At 40.2% G+C, this 14,147-nt stretch overlaps 1 protein-coding gene across 5 annotated transcripts in view; it reads right to left on the reverse strand.

Moving 5' to 3' along the window:
• The window catches only part of LOC116854089 (optomotor-blind protein), a 132,044-nt gene that overhangs the window by 80,556 nt on the left and 37,341 nt on the right, over positions 1 to 14,147 (reverse strand). For 3 of the 5 annotated variants that reach the window (XM_032835635.1, XM_032835634.1, XM_032835632.1), the window contains exon 3: positions 1,569 to 1,682. In XM_032835635.1, the coding sequence (XP_032691526.1) occupies positions 1,569 to 1,682 (114 nt within the window). Of the gene's footprint in view, positions 1 to 1,009; positions 1,124 to 1,568; positions 1,683 to 14,147 lie in introns of all 5 variants that reach the window. The other 2 variants (XM_032835636.1, XM_032835633.1) reach the window with 1 other exon arrangement.

Raw genomic sequence — 14,147 nt, forward strand, 5'->3', positions numbered from 1 at the left:
TATATATATATATATATATATATATATATATATATATATATATATATATATATATATATATATATATTTCAGCAATTTTCATTGAACATACGCGATATAATTATAGGAAATGCAGCGGCACGAAATTTGCGAGGCGTCTCGGTTAGCTAATGTGAAGGCTTGCGATCCCCATACAAGTCGAAATAATTTCCCATGGGTCTTCCCCTATATAATGACTTCTTACGAGAAGATTAAACGCGTTTACGTGCGATTATTATTTCACTCACAAAACGACGATATGCCGATAAGAGATATCTAATAAGTAAGCACGTGGGAATTAGCACTCGGAACACCGTATGTGATCGATTTCTTACACGAGAAGAAAAGCGCAGGAATCAGATGTCGAAACTGTTCCCGACTAGAAATTTATCTCATCGCTCTGGTCAGGTTGATTCCGATCAGTTATTTGATTTGTGTAAGACACAAGATGTTATCGGATCCTGATAAGTCATGTAACACAACCTAGCAATTAGAACCTTATTAATAATAAGGATTATTAATAATTATGACGTTCTTAATAATTAGGACCCGATAATATCATCTTACCAACCAGATAATTGATTGAGATCTATCTGATTCATGGGATAGAATTCTAGCCGGGTTATACGCGGCGGGAGGGAGACTAACCGATTTCATGGATTCGCAATCGTGATGAGCGGCATGCAGAATTACGAATAAATTATTTTCGACGAGTATGAGGAATTGTTCGCAGCGCACGCTCCACACTTATTTCAGGAGAGGCTCTTGATAAAAAAGATAACATGATACGACCAAGATCGATCCAGGATCATCGCTTCGAAACGTGATCTCCAAAATCACTCGATTTCACTTCCGAGTAAGAGATACTCGGCGTCCGATCGAAAGCATCGTCCGATTCACCGGACGATACGACAGCACGATGATTTTGAGTCGTAATTCGGAAAGAGATTGACCCAGGATCGCTCTGATCGCGGAGGGTCAGGGATATCACCTGCTGTGAAATTTATATCGGCATTCGTCCGATGCCACGATGTCCATTAGAAGTATGTAGCTAGCCCGCTTGTCTAATCCGGACACCCTCACTTTATACGCGGGAAACATGCGTCTGCGAACAATTTTGCAATCGCAAAAAAGACAAACACAGCATACGTTAGTTCTATCGTTCACTGCTGAGTTTCTTCGTTGTTCCCATGGGAGAAAATGGGAATCGCGCGCGTAAAACGTGTTATATTTTCGCATTACGTTGCACGCTGCTCCTTCTACTCTCTTTAATCGGACAGTCGGTCTTAAAGATCTCTCCGTGTGGATTAATTTCCGTTGAAAAATCGTCTTATACATCGTAGAATTCTTTTTTACGATATTCAAACAAAAAAAAAGATTGAATTTTCCAAAACAAAAACTGAAGAAATATCGCGGTGCTGCAATATTTTTTTAGAGCTAACGTGTAACACAGTCGGGGAAACTCTCGAGATCGTTAAAACACGAACTGTCCGCGACGATTATATTTTTACGAGTGTCTTCGCTCGCCCTACACCCCGCAAAACCTCTACCTGTTGTGGAACTTGTATCTGTAGTCGTCGGCGGCAACGATGTCCAGCAGAAGGATGTACTTAGCCTTGGCGTCCAGACCGGAAACTCGGAACTTCATCTGAGGAAACATCTGCCTAGACCCCCGATCAACATGTACAGTTCGATTAGATCGTTTGCTCGATTAAGCGGCCGCACTTACAGACTATCATGCAACTGTTATTAGATTCGTATCTCGCTCATTCGTGCGTATTCGGTCTCGGTAATTAAAAGGACATTCCGTCCTCGCATATGGCGCTGAAAATAATCCGTAGATTTCTCGAGAGATCAGAGTCTATCAGTAATCTGGACGCGTGTTTGTACGCTAAATGTGCCTTTTTGATTCTCAAGCTGAAACAACGTCACACACGGAGGAAATATTATAGTTTTTCCTTTCCTTCATATAAATTCTTATCAATTTTACTCTATTTTCAGTATTCCAAGAGTGAACTGTCAGTAAGATCTATCTTGCTAAGGTATAATAAATTTTGTTAAAAACATAGCATGTTTCAGTTCTTCAAATCTAAGCACATGTGAAATGAAATGAAAGGGAACTGCAGAATGTCGGTTTATTTTTGAATTACAAAATTCCATAGTAATATTTACTATAAAATTCTCTCCGTGCACAGGACGCTCGTATAAGAAAAATGAATCTGGGAATTAAAAGGGCATATTTAACGTTCGCTATACGTCTAGAATAAAACTCCAACAAGGTATGTTTCCAGCGTTAATATTAAAATTCCGGGATTTGCGCGACGAGAATCGAACACGACTCGCGAGCAACTCGTCATCCCACTTCTCGCAAGGACACGGAAAATCGAAAATCGTTCCCGTTCCTGAGACGAGCTCGAGTTGCGAATCGTGCTCATTGCGACGCGGTGCCTGAGCGCGAGTCACGTCGACGACACCTGGTAGAATCCTGAAAGGTTGGAATAGAAACGTGCACGAGTCAATCCCGGCCGCTGTCAGACGGTGGACGCGCGCTGGAGGCTTCCGAGGCGCGTTCCCTGGAATAAAAAGCGGACCTCGTTCTCCTCCGAGCCAGAAACCGACGGCTATGCCGCATCGGTTCGCCAGCGAAGCTGGGAACGTACTCGAGAGGGACTCGTCGCGTTCACCGAAGAATTATATTCACCTGACGAAGAAGAGCGCGCGAGATACACAGGTGCATACACATCAGCGCGGCGAGGCGTCGCGAGAGAGATCCTAGAAAATCCTGGCTCGGGGTTTTTCGGATGAAGCGCGAGATCCACCGCTATGTAACCCGGTTTTAATGGAAGTTACGCGCGACCGTGTTTTTCTCGAGTATAGCCTCGAGATTCCACGCGAGAGATCGCACTGAGATTCTAGACTTTTAAATTGCGAGACGATCGTACTGAAACGAACAAACTGGAAAGTGTAGTTTCGTCGGAAATACGTAAAATCATTTGCATGAAGGTTGCGACACTTTTATTTTGGACAGGTTTATAAATCTGCGAGCTTTTAACAAGATTGCGAGCTTCTGCACGCAAAAAATTACATACTGCATTCGAGTGTTACTTGTTTCAAGTATTTCATAAGTTTATATATCCGCAAATCTGTCATAAATTCGTCATAAACGCCAAATTTATTCAAAGATATTCTCATTCCTAGTAAGTTCAGTATTTCAATCAAGGACATTAAATTAAAACAAAAATTTGTTCACTACATAGAGTCGAACCAACTCTTTCTTGAATAAAATTGTATAACGTTCTTGCGAAGAAAACAAATTCTTCTCTTGATAATGAGCTTTGTCATAAGTGTATTTTGTCATGAATGTACTTCAAAACTATTATCTAATATTCTCTGTTGAAGATAACCATTATTTCAAACAAGAAAAGTAAACTGAGAAATCGCTTTTTTTAGCGGTAGAACGATATTTTTCTGTGCATGTAAAAACTGTGCAGTGTTAAAAACTGTCGAGCACTGAGTTTGAAAACTATCAAATTTTTAAATACGAATTATACACGAAAGTAATTCATAAGCAGAAGTGTAAGTATCATTGTATATAAACTTGTTGTATAAACTTGTCTAAAAAAGTGTCTCAATCTTTGCAAATGACTGTGCATTCCCATTCACTTGCTAAGCGTCATCGCTCGCGTTAAAATTCATTAAACTCGCAGTGAGGGCAATTTATAAATTTTACAGTTTCAAAACAATTTCTTCAAAAATATCAAACGATTTTTCAAAGACCAAGAGACGATTCCGTCGTAATGAGTAGATAACAAGCTGGTTCGCAAGTCCTATCTACATCATCTTTATATGTCCCTCTCGAAAGGCACTCGATATTCGACTGACTTCTGTAAATTACCTGGACTCACATATTTTTCCCAAGTTTCATCGCGATGAGTGTAAATCCCGGAATATTTAAAAACGCCCGTTACGTACCTTCCAACTAATGGGCGCACCTCGACATAAGTAGTTTCTCACGACTAAATTACTGAGGAAGATTCCATTACCCTAATTAGGCGACATAAATTCGTCGAGTTTAAAAGAGCGCATTAATAAGCTGAAACGTTGCTTTGAGACGATGGTATGTAAGATAAAACGTCCCGTTACGTCTTGTACCTACGAGCTATCAAGTGGGCAGTCGCTATCGATAGCGAACAATGAGCGTATCTAATCTTCGGCTGTCCACCTCCTCGCATCAAGCGAGAAGGAAAATGCACCTGTTCGTGCTGCTGTTAACTTTTAACGAATCGCTTACATCTCCAATAAAATTTACTTTGTAGAATAAAGGAAAATTAGAATTCACACACATATGACGTATATAACGTATATATACGAACACATTAAAAAATACATTTAAAATACAACATATAAAAAAATTGAAAAAAATATATATATATATAAATTTATAAAAAAAATTTCTCCAAATTTATATTTATATATTTTTTTATTTCTATTTGAAAAATACATACATTAAAGATATACGTATAAAGGGTCAATTACGAACATCATAGATACATTTAATTAAGAGATCCAACGAAATCTCGATAAACCGCCACGTTCTAGAAGACGCCGGATGCATCGATCAAAGCCGGCCCTCAAAAAGATCCGGCCGATCGTCTCGGAACGCGAAAGGTATCTCGAAGGAAGGTAGCGGGATTTCAGGTGGCATCTGCCTACTGTATGCTGAGAGAAAAAGAGGGAGAAAGAGAGAAAAAGAGAGCGACGACTCGTCTCGTTCCCAAATTTCAGGCGCGAGCATGGAAAGACAGGATCGGCTTGACGGCGACGCATTCGCTCGCGATAAACGAGACGCCGTTCTCATTCACGTCGTAGAGGACACTAAGCCGGATTATCCGCGCTATGTGAGCCAAAATATCCCGCGGGAGGAGGATGAATCCTCTAACGAGCGTGGCGAGCGAAAAGCTGTCCGCGCCATATCGCGAATGCTACACTTTGAATGCTTCTTTTACATATTTTTTTTTAGTTTTTATTTGGCAACCAAACGATTATATAATGCTAAAGTATCGAGATATGTTCCGTCATTTCGCGCTATTAAACGGAACGGAATTTTATATAGATGTTCTACTCAGACTTCTACCCCATCTATCTGGATAAACTTTCATGATTACTGGAAGAAAAGAATGGTTAATTTAAACGAAAATTATAATTATGTTTGGTCCCAACTATATTTTTTGGATGGTCCAACACGAAAATGGTAATAGTAACAGGTATATAAAATTATTATCACTAATCTTACAATAGAATTTAATTTTAAAAAATAGTTTTCTTGACCAGAATTTACGATAATTATTTTTCTATGTGATTATACAAGTACCACACATCTTTTTCTCTGTATACAATGACCTGAGACAATTCAATCATTTTATAAGTAACAGATCTGATTATTAATTAGTTTAGTAGTTTTTTCTCCATTTCCTGTTCTGTTTGCATTCAATAAATGGGTTCAAATTTTGCGCACCGTTTATATACAGTGGCTGCTAAAAAAGTGCTGTAAAAGCATTACATTTTGATTGGGATTCCAAATAATTTCACTCTTCAGTTACTAAGTAAAAGTTAACATAACTGTTCAGTAGCTCGAAAACTGCGTTAAATATCTGCGGGAACTTCAAAAATCGACTAATATACATAAAATTACTGCCAAATGTATGTATATCTGTTTGTTTAAGTGTGATCGAGCTGCGCGTAATATTTTAGCCGGTGCGCAATAACGACAATACACGAGCATATTAATATGTAGTATCCGAAATTTACAAGGCTGCAGGGCGTGCAAGCGTGTTGACATTCGTCGGACGCGTTCAGGCTCGCGGAACGTGATAGATTTCAGAAATTGACTGCGGTGAGCTCGCGGACGAGAGGTCGAAACGATAAATACGAGGACTCGACGCGTGAGAAAATTCGGTCCATGAGGATGTTCCACTCGCCGAATGGAATATAAAGCGCAAACAAAGCGCAAGAAGCGGTTTTTTAGCAGTATTCAGTAGCTTTCCGAAGCATTCCTCGATCGTCCCTCTGCGCGCTGTATGCCAATTTGTTGTGTTTTGTGTTTTATTTCAAACATATTACACCACCTTATTTTGAACACCACAAGGCGCAAGCAGAGTCGTCGGGATTGCCTTATATAATCCAACGTGGCAAACGCCATACAATTCGGCGACGTTCGCTAATCGCGCAGCAATGAAAAAGGAAACAACGGAGAAAAGAACGCAGACTGAAGATACCGCGCTCCCAAAATTAGCGCGAGCGTCACGAGACTTAATCGATTCGCGCGCATGAAATTAATTGGCCAAGAGTGCGTCACCGTCTCTGTTTTCGATCGATTGGAAGATCAGCTCGAGACCTGTAAACAATCGTCTCGCTTGTAATATATATGCATGCGGCCAGAATTAATTATCCCACGGAGATACACCAACGAGAGCCGCGACGCTCGCGAAATCCAAAAATGGACGAACCTTTCGGGACCGATTTTCTAAGTAGAGTATGGTCTGCAGGGAGATCTCCTCGAAATAATAAAAAAGGAAGAAGCGTTATCGGTTTAAATCGTTAACATCCATTCCCGGATATATCGCTGTTCTAATAACTCGTGGCGGTCGGCGTCGATTTCTCGCGTCACGACGCGACCCTTCCTTCGCCGGTCGTAACTCCGACTGGTCTCGCGTAGCAGCCGCTAATGAGCGACAATACGAGTAAACAAATTATGACCGGCCGTCGTTGTCGCCGTATGAGGATGCTGAAAGCTGTAAATCGTCCGATAAACGCGCCTTTGAGCTCTCACTCTCTCTTTCTCTCTTTCTTTCTCTCTCTCTCTTGCCCGCTCTCTCGGCAGCTTCTTCCTTTCCCGCCGCACTCAGCGCGCGCGCATATCATCGTTCGAAACTATAACTCGAAAACGGCCCGATAAGAGACGCCCGCCGCCATCGATCGAAGGCAGCTGTTCGTCCACTGAATGACGTACGATCGCTACATTTTTTCCCAGACACGAATTCGAGACGTTACCAACGCTCTTCACTGATTACGCGTTACTTCGAAGTCTAAGCAACGCGTGTTCTTTTATAGGATTTTTTTATTATCCTACCATTTTCTACGTGATCAAGCTGCGTGAGAATATACGGTGAATCTTATTCAATTCGGGGCTCATTAATGTAAGATAAATAGTAGATTAAATATCTCGTCCAGTTATCACTGTTTTCATCAACTCGAACGGTGATAAAGTGTGCAGGTGAAGATTCGTTTCATTTTATATGTCGTGACCAGTGTGTGGTTTGTTTGCTCTTATCTAAATAAAATTATATAGATGATCATTGAAATAAATTTTTAGCGTCATCTTATGTTTATATATATAATAAAAATACATATTATCATTATTTGCATCTCAGATGAAAAGAGTATTATCTTTATCGAATTATCTGCGATAGTATGTTCAGATAATTTGGTCTACACTACTGCAAATGTGTAAAATATTGAAATATTTGCTTTTCCTGCCTATATCAAGCTGCACTGGGACTCTTTTATAATCAAAGTAAATCAATGAAATAATAACAAGTTTATCTCGCATGTCTATCGAATAACACATATAAAAAGCTGTTATTTTTGCGCAATGAGAGACTTATAAAAATATATGCATATATTTTTCAATCCCTTTCATAATTCGCATTTTTTTCATAACTGGTTCTATATAAATGACCTTAAGAACAATATTATCTGTAAGTTATCTAAATGAATCGTCATACAATTTTATCTTTTACCAAAGATACATTTGAAACGAAATGATCTTATCCATGATGAGTTAACATATTTTCATCTACCTAATCATCTAATTACCTTCATCTAACTACAATTCTGAAATTACCCAAGCACAGCGCTGGTCCTGACATGTATAGTAGAATACGAACTGTTCGAACGTCCGGTATAAACGAGGAAAGCCCGAAGACAGGATTTTCTCATAAGGAAAGATGAAATGCCACACGTGACATTCCTCGAGAGACGAGGAATCGTCATCGAACAACGCTCGGTTTTAATGGCTGTTCTTTCGTGCGCACAGATTACGGGAAAGGGCTCTCGAGGCCCTGCGATCGGAATCCTGCGGCAGCGGCCGCAGTCATCGGAGATATTTATCGACATCGGAATGACCGTATCCTCATTACGGTTTATGTTACTGACGGAAAGAACAAGAAATTAGGTGCCAGATCGAACCACGCCGCATTGTCGGCGCCGCGCGTCATCGTCCACGTCGGCGCAATAATAACAAAATTAGATCGTAAAAGAAACGAGCGAATAAATCCGCGTGATAAATCGTATTCGGAGAAATTACTATGATGCAGGATGTGCGCAGAAAAACGCGTTCGTACAATCCACGCCAATAATGGTATTTCTTTTGGATCTGTTAAAGACCGGCGGGAGTAGTAAAGATTGCGGAGACATTAACAGAAGTACCAAAGCAGTCGAAATGGCGCATCTTATAATTTCTTATAAAAAATTACTGACTACTAAAAATGATTAATACTACATAAAAATAAAATATTAATATGAAATAAAAGTAATATAAAAGTAACACTAAATAATTAATTAATACTAAATAAAAATAAAATATTAGTATAAAATTAAATTAAATCATTAATATTAAAAAATAATAAAAAAACAATTACTAATTACTATTACTTCTTATCAAATTTACGACGTTGAATAAAACTAAATAAAAGGACAAGTCATTTCTCCCTTGCGATCTCTTGTAGAAATTTCAAATGTTAAACTTAGCACGAGCTAACGATATTCGCGAGCACACGTCATATACAATGCGCTTTCTCACTTATACTTGTCACCAAGGCCTATACCGCGATCGCTCTACATATGCAGAGCACGTGCACGCGACTGCACACAATCGCATCGCGAAAATGATAACGGCGGCGATGCGGCGCGTATCGCTTGTTGATCGATTACAAAAGTATCGAAGGCGCAATGAAGTGGAATAGAATACGCAGTAAAGTGCGGCAAAACGTGCAACTTTGCAACGAAGCACCTGCTTTGTCCGACATTCGATCATCCGGCGCGCTCGTTTCTCGTTCGTAATTCTTCGTCCATCGCTACAATGTTCAAAGGGCTATACACATAGCAATCTCTCGTGCGCACCACCACCACCACCACCACCACTACCACCACGTCGGCTTACTCCCATATGGCATATGGTATACTCTCATTTTCGAGACTCTCTCTCGATCGATCCTGTGTGGCGCGCGAACCTGTATCGCGGAGATGCCATCGCTAATAAGTTGCGCGAGATGCCAATCTTTTTAATCGATATAATTTATGTTCTTTCCCACTGGCGGAGCCGGTGATGATCGCGATTATCGCGATTATCGTCGATTGGACAGGCCCGTCTTTTGTATAACAGTATATAATTCCGTAAGATTAACTTTCCCTTGCTCTCTTTCTTTCTTGTTACTTCTCTCTCTCTCTCTCTCTCTCTCTCTCTCTCTCTCTCTCTCTCTCTTTCTCTTTCTCCGATTTTGACTTTGCGTGTCTTGTAGCTGAAGCGCAATTAGCATCTACAGACGCCTCCGATTAATGGCATTATAAATATTAACACGTTGAGCGCTACCATGGAAATCACCATCGTGTCATATCGATATGTATCCATTCAAAATATTAAAAATATGGTCTCGTATAATCTTAGCGGCATCCTTTTATATGTATGACCTCAAAAGGATTTTCCTAAAATCAAAGGGAAAATATCCTAATATCTAAAAAAAATAATTTTAGTTACAAGGTACTATTTCCTGTAACGCCACATTCTAAGTGAAAACTTTGAAAGAATATTCTTCTCCTAATGAAGTAAACTATTAATCAGAAATCTACTAGATGTATTATTCTAGCCTTTCTCCTTTTGAATCAAGAGGAATCTTTTCGGCTTCACAAGAAGATTCTTCTAAAACGAATATATTTAAAATATTTATACCTGTTAAAAAAGAATCTACTAGATATTCTTCTAATTTTCTTTCTTTTTAAATTATGAGAAATATGTTTACTAAAAGATAAAGTGTCTCTGACTTTATGAATATTGCGCTTAGAATATTTTCCTTTTAGTTTCAAGAGAAGAAATCCTTTGAGAGGTAAGAGGATTCCGCTAAGGATGAGGTTATATTTTTTGGAGTGTGTAAAATATGAAATGCAACTGACGGGCTTTACGAAACTAAAGTGCTAATAGCGTTCTAATTAAACGAGCAATCGATTATGTGTATCTCTTAAAAATTGAATTTTACTTGTCAACGTCGAGCATACAATTTGTAGTTCGTTCTGCGCGAGATTTTAATAAAAATTCGCACGGCAGCCGACGTGTGTTAATACAATATGTCGACCCATCGGGTGCAAGTAGTGTTCCACAAATTTTCGCCGTTATGACCTTCAAATTCTAGCCGTGTGTGTGTGGATATTTACGATTCTGTCCGCCAAGGATAATCCTGCGCGCGGTGACTCGTCGACGTTGCGGCGGCGCCGGCGATGGCCCTCTCGCGGCATGTCGCACCTCCTTCCACACGGAAGCATGCGGTCTGCAGTTTCGCTGGTAACCGCAGAGATGCACTTCCGGGACACCCAGTACATCCCCGGGTACTACCTTCCGTAGTGTGTGGCAGGTGGAAGAGAGATCGCTTCCACGAAACCTCAGGGGCCCGCGGTGATGCACGGTGATGCCGTGCGATGCTCTCGCACGACGGCGACGACGGCGACGACGACGACGACGACGACGGTACGCGATATAGCTTGGCGAGAGAACCACGGATTTTCTCTTCGCCATCACGCACACACACGCGGGAGAACGCGTCTCTCCTCTTCTCTCTCGCGGCGACATCACGCAGAGCCCTCTTCGTCCAATGCCGGTCAACTTTTTTCTCTTTCTCTCTCTTTCGCCGGCCAACTCTCTTCTTCTCTTTCTTTCTCCCGTGTTCCCTCTTGTATTTGTTTCTCGGACGGCGCTAATTTTCGGCGTTACGGCTCTATCGGTGAGGCCCGATCTAGACGCGCGGCCCCGGGCGTTCTTTCGGTATTTCGTGTTGGCTGCCTGACTGGCTGGCTGGCTGGCTGGCTGGCCTATGGCTTCTGCCTTGTTAACGAGAGACGAAGGAACGTCGGCGGCTGCACACCGATCCTCGTACGTATAAGTAGTCATCGTCGCCGTCGCTGTTTCGCTCGATTACACGCGTCGACTCTACCAATTATCACTGATCGTTTTAATTGTCTGTTAATTAGCGTTGGAAGTGAAATTTGATAATTTCCGTGGAATAATTGATCGTTAAAGTTAGATCAAAATAAACTTTCGTGTATCTCGCTCGTTTCTCCTCGGATGTAAGATTTGTACAAAATTCATTGCAATTTAACTCTTTTGGAGCTTTTGCCCAAAACTGATTATTAGCGTCCATCACTGGCATGGGTGTCGTTGAATAGATCTCGCATAGTAAAACAAAAGTTGTAATGGTCATAAGTCGATTGGTGCATGAAGTCACGAGTTACAGAGCAAATAGGAAAATTACTACAAAAGTTACTACAAAAGTGGATTTTATGTAACGGAAGTCACCTCTTCATGGTGACGGCATATCATGACTGTACTGTGATATTTTGGTTATGATAGATACTTAACCGAGATTCATACAACTTCGCTAGACGAATTTTTTTGCAGTGTTTTGCTAAACAGCAGTGATAACAATGACATCAGTGATAATTAATAATTAGTTATTAAATTAATTATATTTTTTGCTTGTATCACTTTGAACATAGATGCGAGCTGTCATTTATTGGGTGTTCAGATTACTTTTTGATTAAGTCGATATTGTTTAATGCGTATTGGAACTTCAAAAGGAAGAATGCATAAGATACTTTTTTAAACTCAATTTTTTTCTTGTTCAAAGTTATGAATGTCACATCTGACAGTTGCGACCTATTTTTTCAAATTCTTCATATGATCAGAAAATAATAAATTATTTTGTTCTATACTCTTTTAGTCTCTAGTAGTTTAAATTTTTATAGAATTTTATTACAATTTTTTTTTCGTATTTGCTTTATAACTCTTGACCTTATGTACCAATCGAGTTATGACCATTACAACTTTTGTTCTACTAGGCGAGATTTATCCAACAACCCTCATGCCCAGTAATGGATGCCAATAGTCATTTCGTCCTTATAGTTTTGGGCATTCTCCTTTTGAACTTACTATGGAACATTTAGAGCCCGTTAAAAGGGGTTAAGAGCATCCGTGGAACTTCCGTCAATTAGCGATATTAGACAATACTCCACTGACCCGTGACGTTTCATTGGTTGAGTATGCGCGCGCTCGACCGAAATTCACGTAACGCGTGAAAGAGGGACGAAGAACAAGCGGATTGTGCCCGCGTGCACAAAGCCGTCCGGCGAGAGCAGCAATTCCTTTGAAACGATCTCATTCATGGGTATTGCAGTTACGTAAATCCGTAGCCGGGGGAGCCCCATTCGAGCGGATATAAATAAGGAACGCGCTCCACGCGAAATATACCTCTTACGATATCGCCGATGAGTAATGACGACAAATAGGGGAGAAAAGAAACGGCGCAAGTCCACAGGTGCACGCTACTACCACTTGCGTCGTCTCAAGAGCCGCGCCGATATCTCGATGGAGATTACACCCACCGGGTCCGATGGCTGCTGCGTCGCGGATTTACGACGCACACCCGATAGGTGTATCACCGTAGGCTCTATCGTCGTGCGAATCTCGCGCCTTATTTGCGACAGTGTTGATTATGCACGCCGCGCGGTATATTCCGCGCTTCCCTTCTAAGATACAACATTTCTCCGTACCTCACGAACACTCTCCGAATTTATTTCCGGAGAGCGAACGACGCGAGAGAGAACGACGAGGAGCCCTTCGGGCGTTAACAATTTTGAAAGCACGTCGCGTGAGACTGCTGCGTGAGCCAGGAAAAGGATGAAATATTGATATCTCGCTTCATTTGCAGAGATACTCAGATAAACAGGTGTATGTAAATTGGCAGCAACTTGATTAGGCGATTTGTAAAGGTGTCCCTTATGAGTGGCTCATTAAGCACTCATATTTGTCATGTAGAATGGCAAAATAAAAATACGAAAGGAACAATCGAGAAAATTACCGAAATTCCCTCGAAGCAATAGTGTGTCCAATCTTAATTGCACGTCTCAGATTTCTTAAAACCAAGACATCGAAACAAATGTGTTAAGCAAAAGTCGTACGGTTTTAAAGGAGAAAGAAAAGGGTAATATTCACTTGACCTTCGAATAGTACATAGAAAGGCCTGCGAAGCTCTACTATAAATTTTTAAATGGAATCATATGATTTTCCTAACACATATCGATTCCTCCAGCTGTTCTGTATATGAAAGTGCTGGAATAAAGTTATCGAAAAATTAATATGCTTCCGAGATCTTTTATATTCATGGTGTTTTTAAAATAAGATAGTATTTGAATGTATTTGAAATAAACCATAAAATATACAATAAATTAATATGTATCGCAGAGGAACGCCCGAGGAATGCTATGGAATGCTTCTGAAGAATTGAAGAACTGCCTTTCACGCTTTACCTGCACCTTATATCCTATTCCGGGGTAGCGTTTCCATTAGTCGAAATATTCTTTTAGAGAACATGAGACTATACAACTTTTGCTTAACACATTCTTTTTTATAATATCTTGTTTTCTGAAATATTTAAGGTGTGCAATTAAAATGGGACACCTTCTGTATGTCACGTAAAATGTAGTACGAAAATCTAAATGCAACCCTCAATAAATTTGTTGTCGCATCAATGTAACAAGAAGTTTATTGTCATCGTATGATATAAATTGAATAATTAATTTAATACAGTATACTACCGATTAATTTGATATAATATATTTGGCTCATAAATAAAAAATATTCTGAAGTTCCCTTTATCGATCGTTTCACGTCGTGACAATCATGGAAGTCTGTTTATTTCAGTAGAAAAAAAAAGAAAGAGAGAAGAAAAACGGCAGAGCTCTCTTGGATTCCAAAGCTCTCTCTCTCTCTCTCTCTCTCTCTCTCTCTCTCTCTCTCTCTCTCTCTC

The sequence above is a fragment of the Odontomachus brunneus genome, unplaced genomic scaffold (genome assembly GCF_010583005.1).
Source record: "Odontomachus brunneus isolate Ranch 3 - 2012 unplaced genomic scaffold, Obru_v1 Obru_scaffold_008, whole genome shotgun sequence".
Lineage (NCBI taxonomy): Eukaryota > Metazoa > Arthropoda > Insecta > Hymenoptera > Formicidae > Odontomachus > Odontomachus brunneus.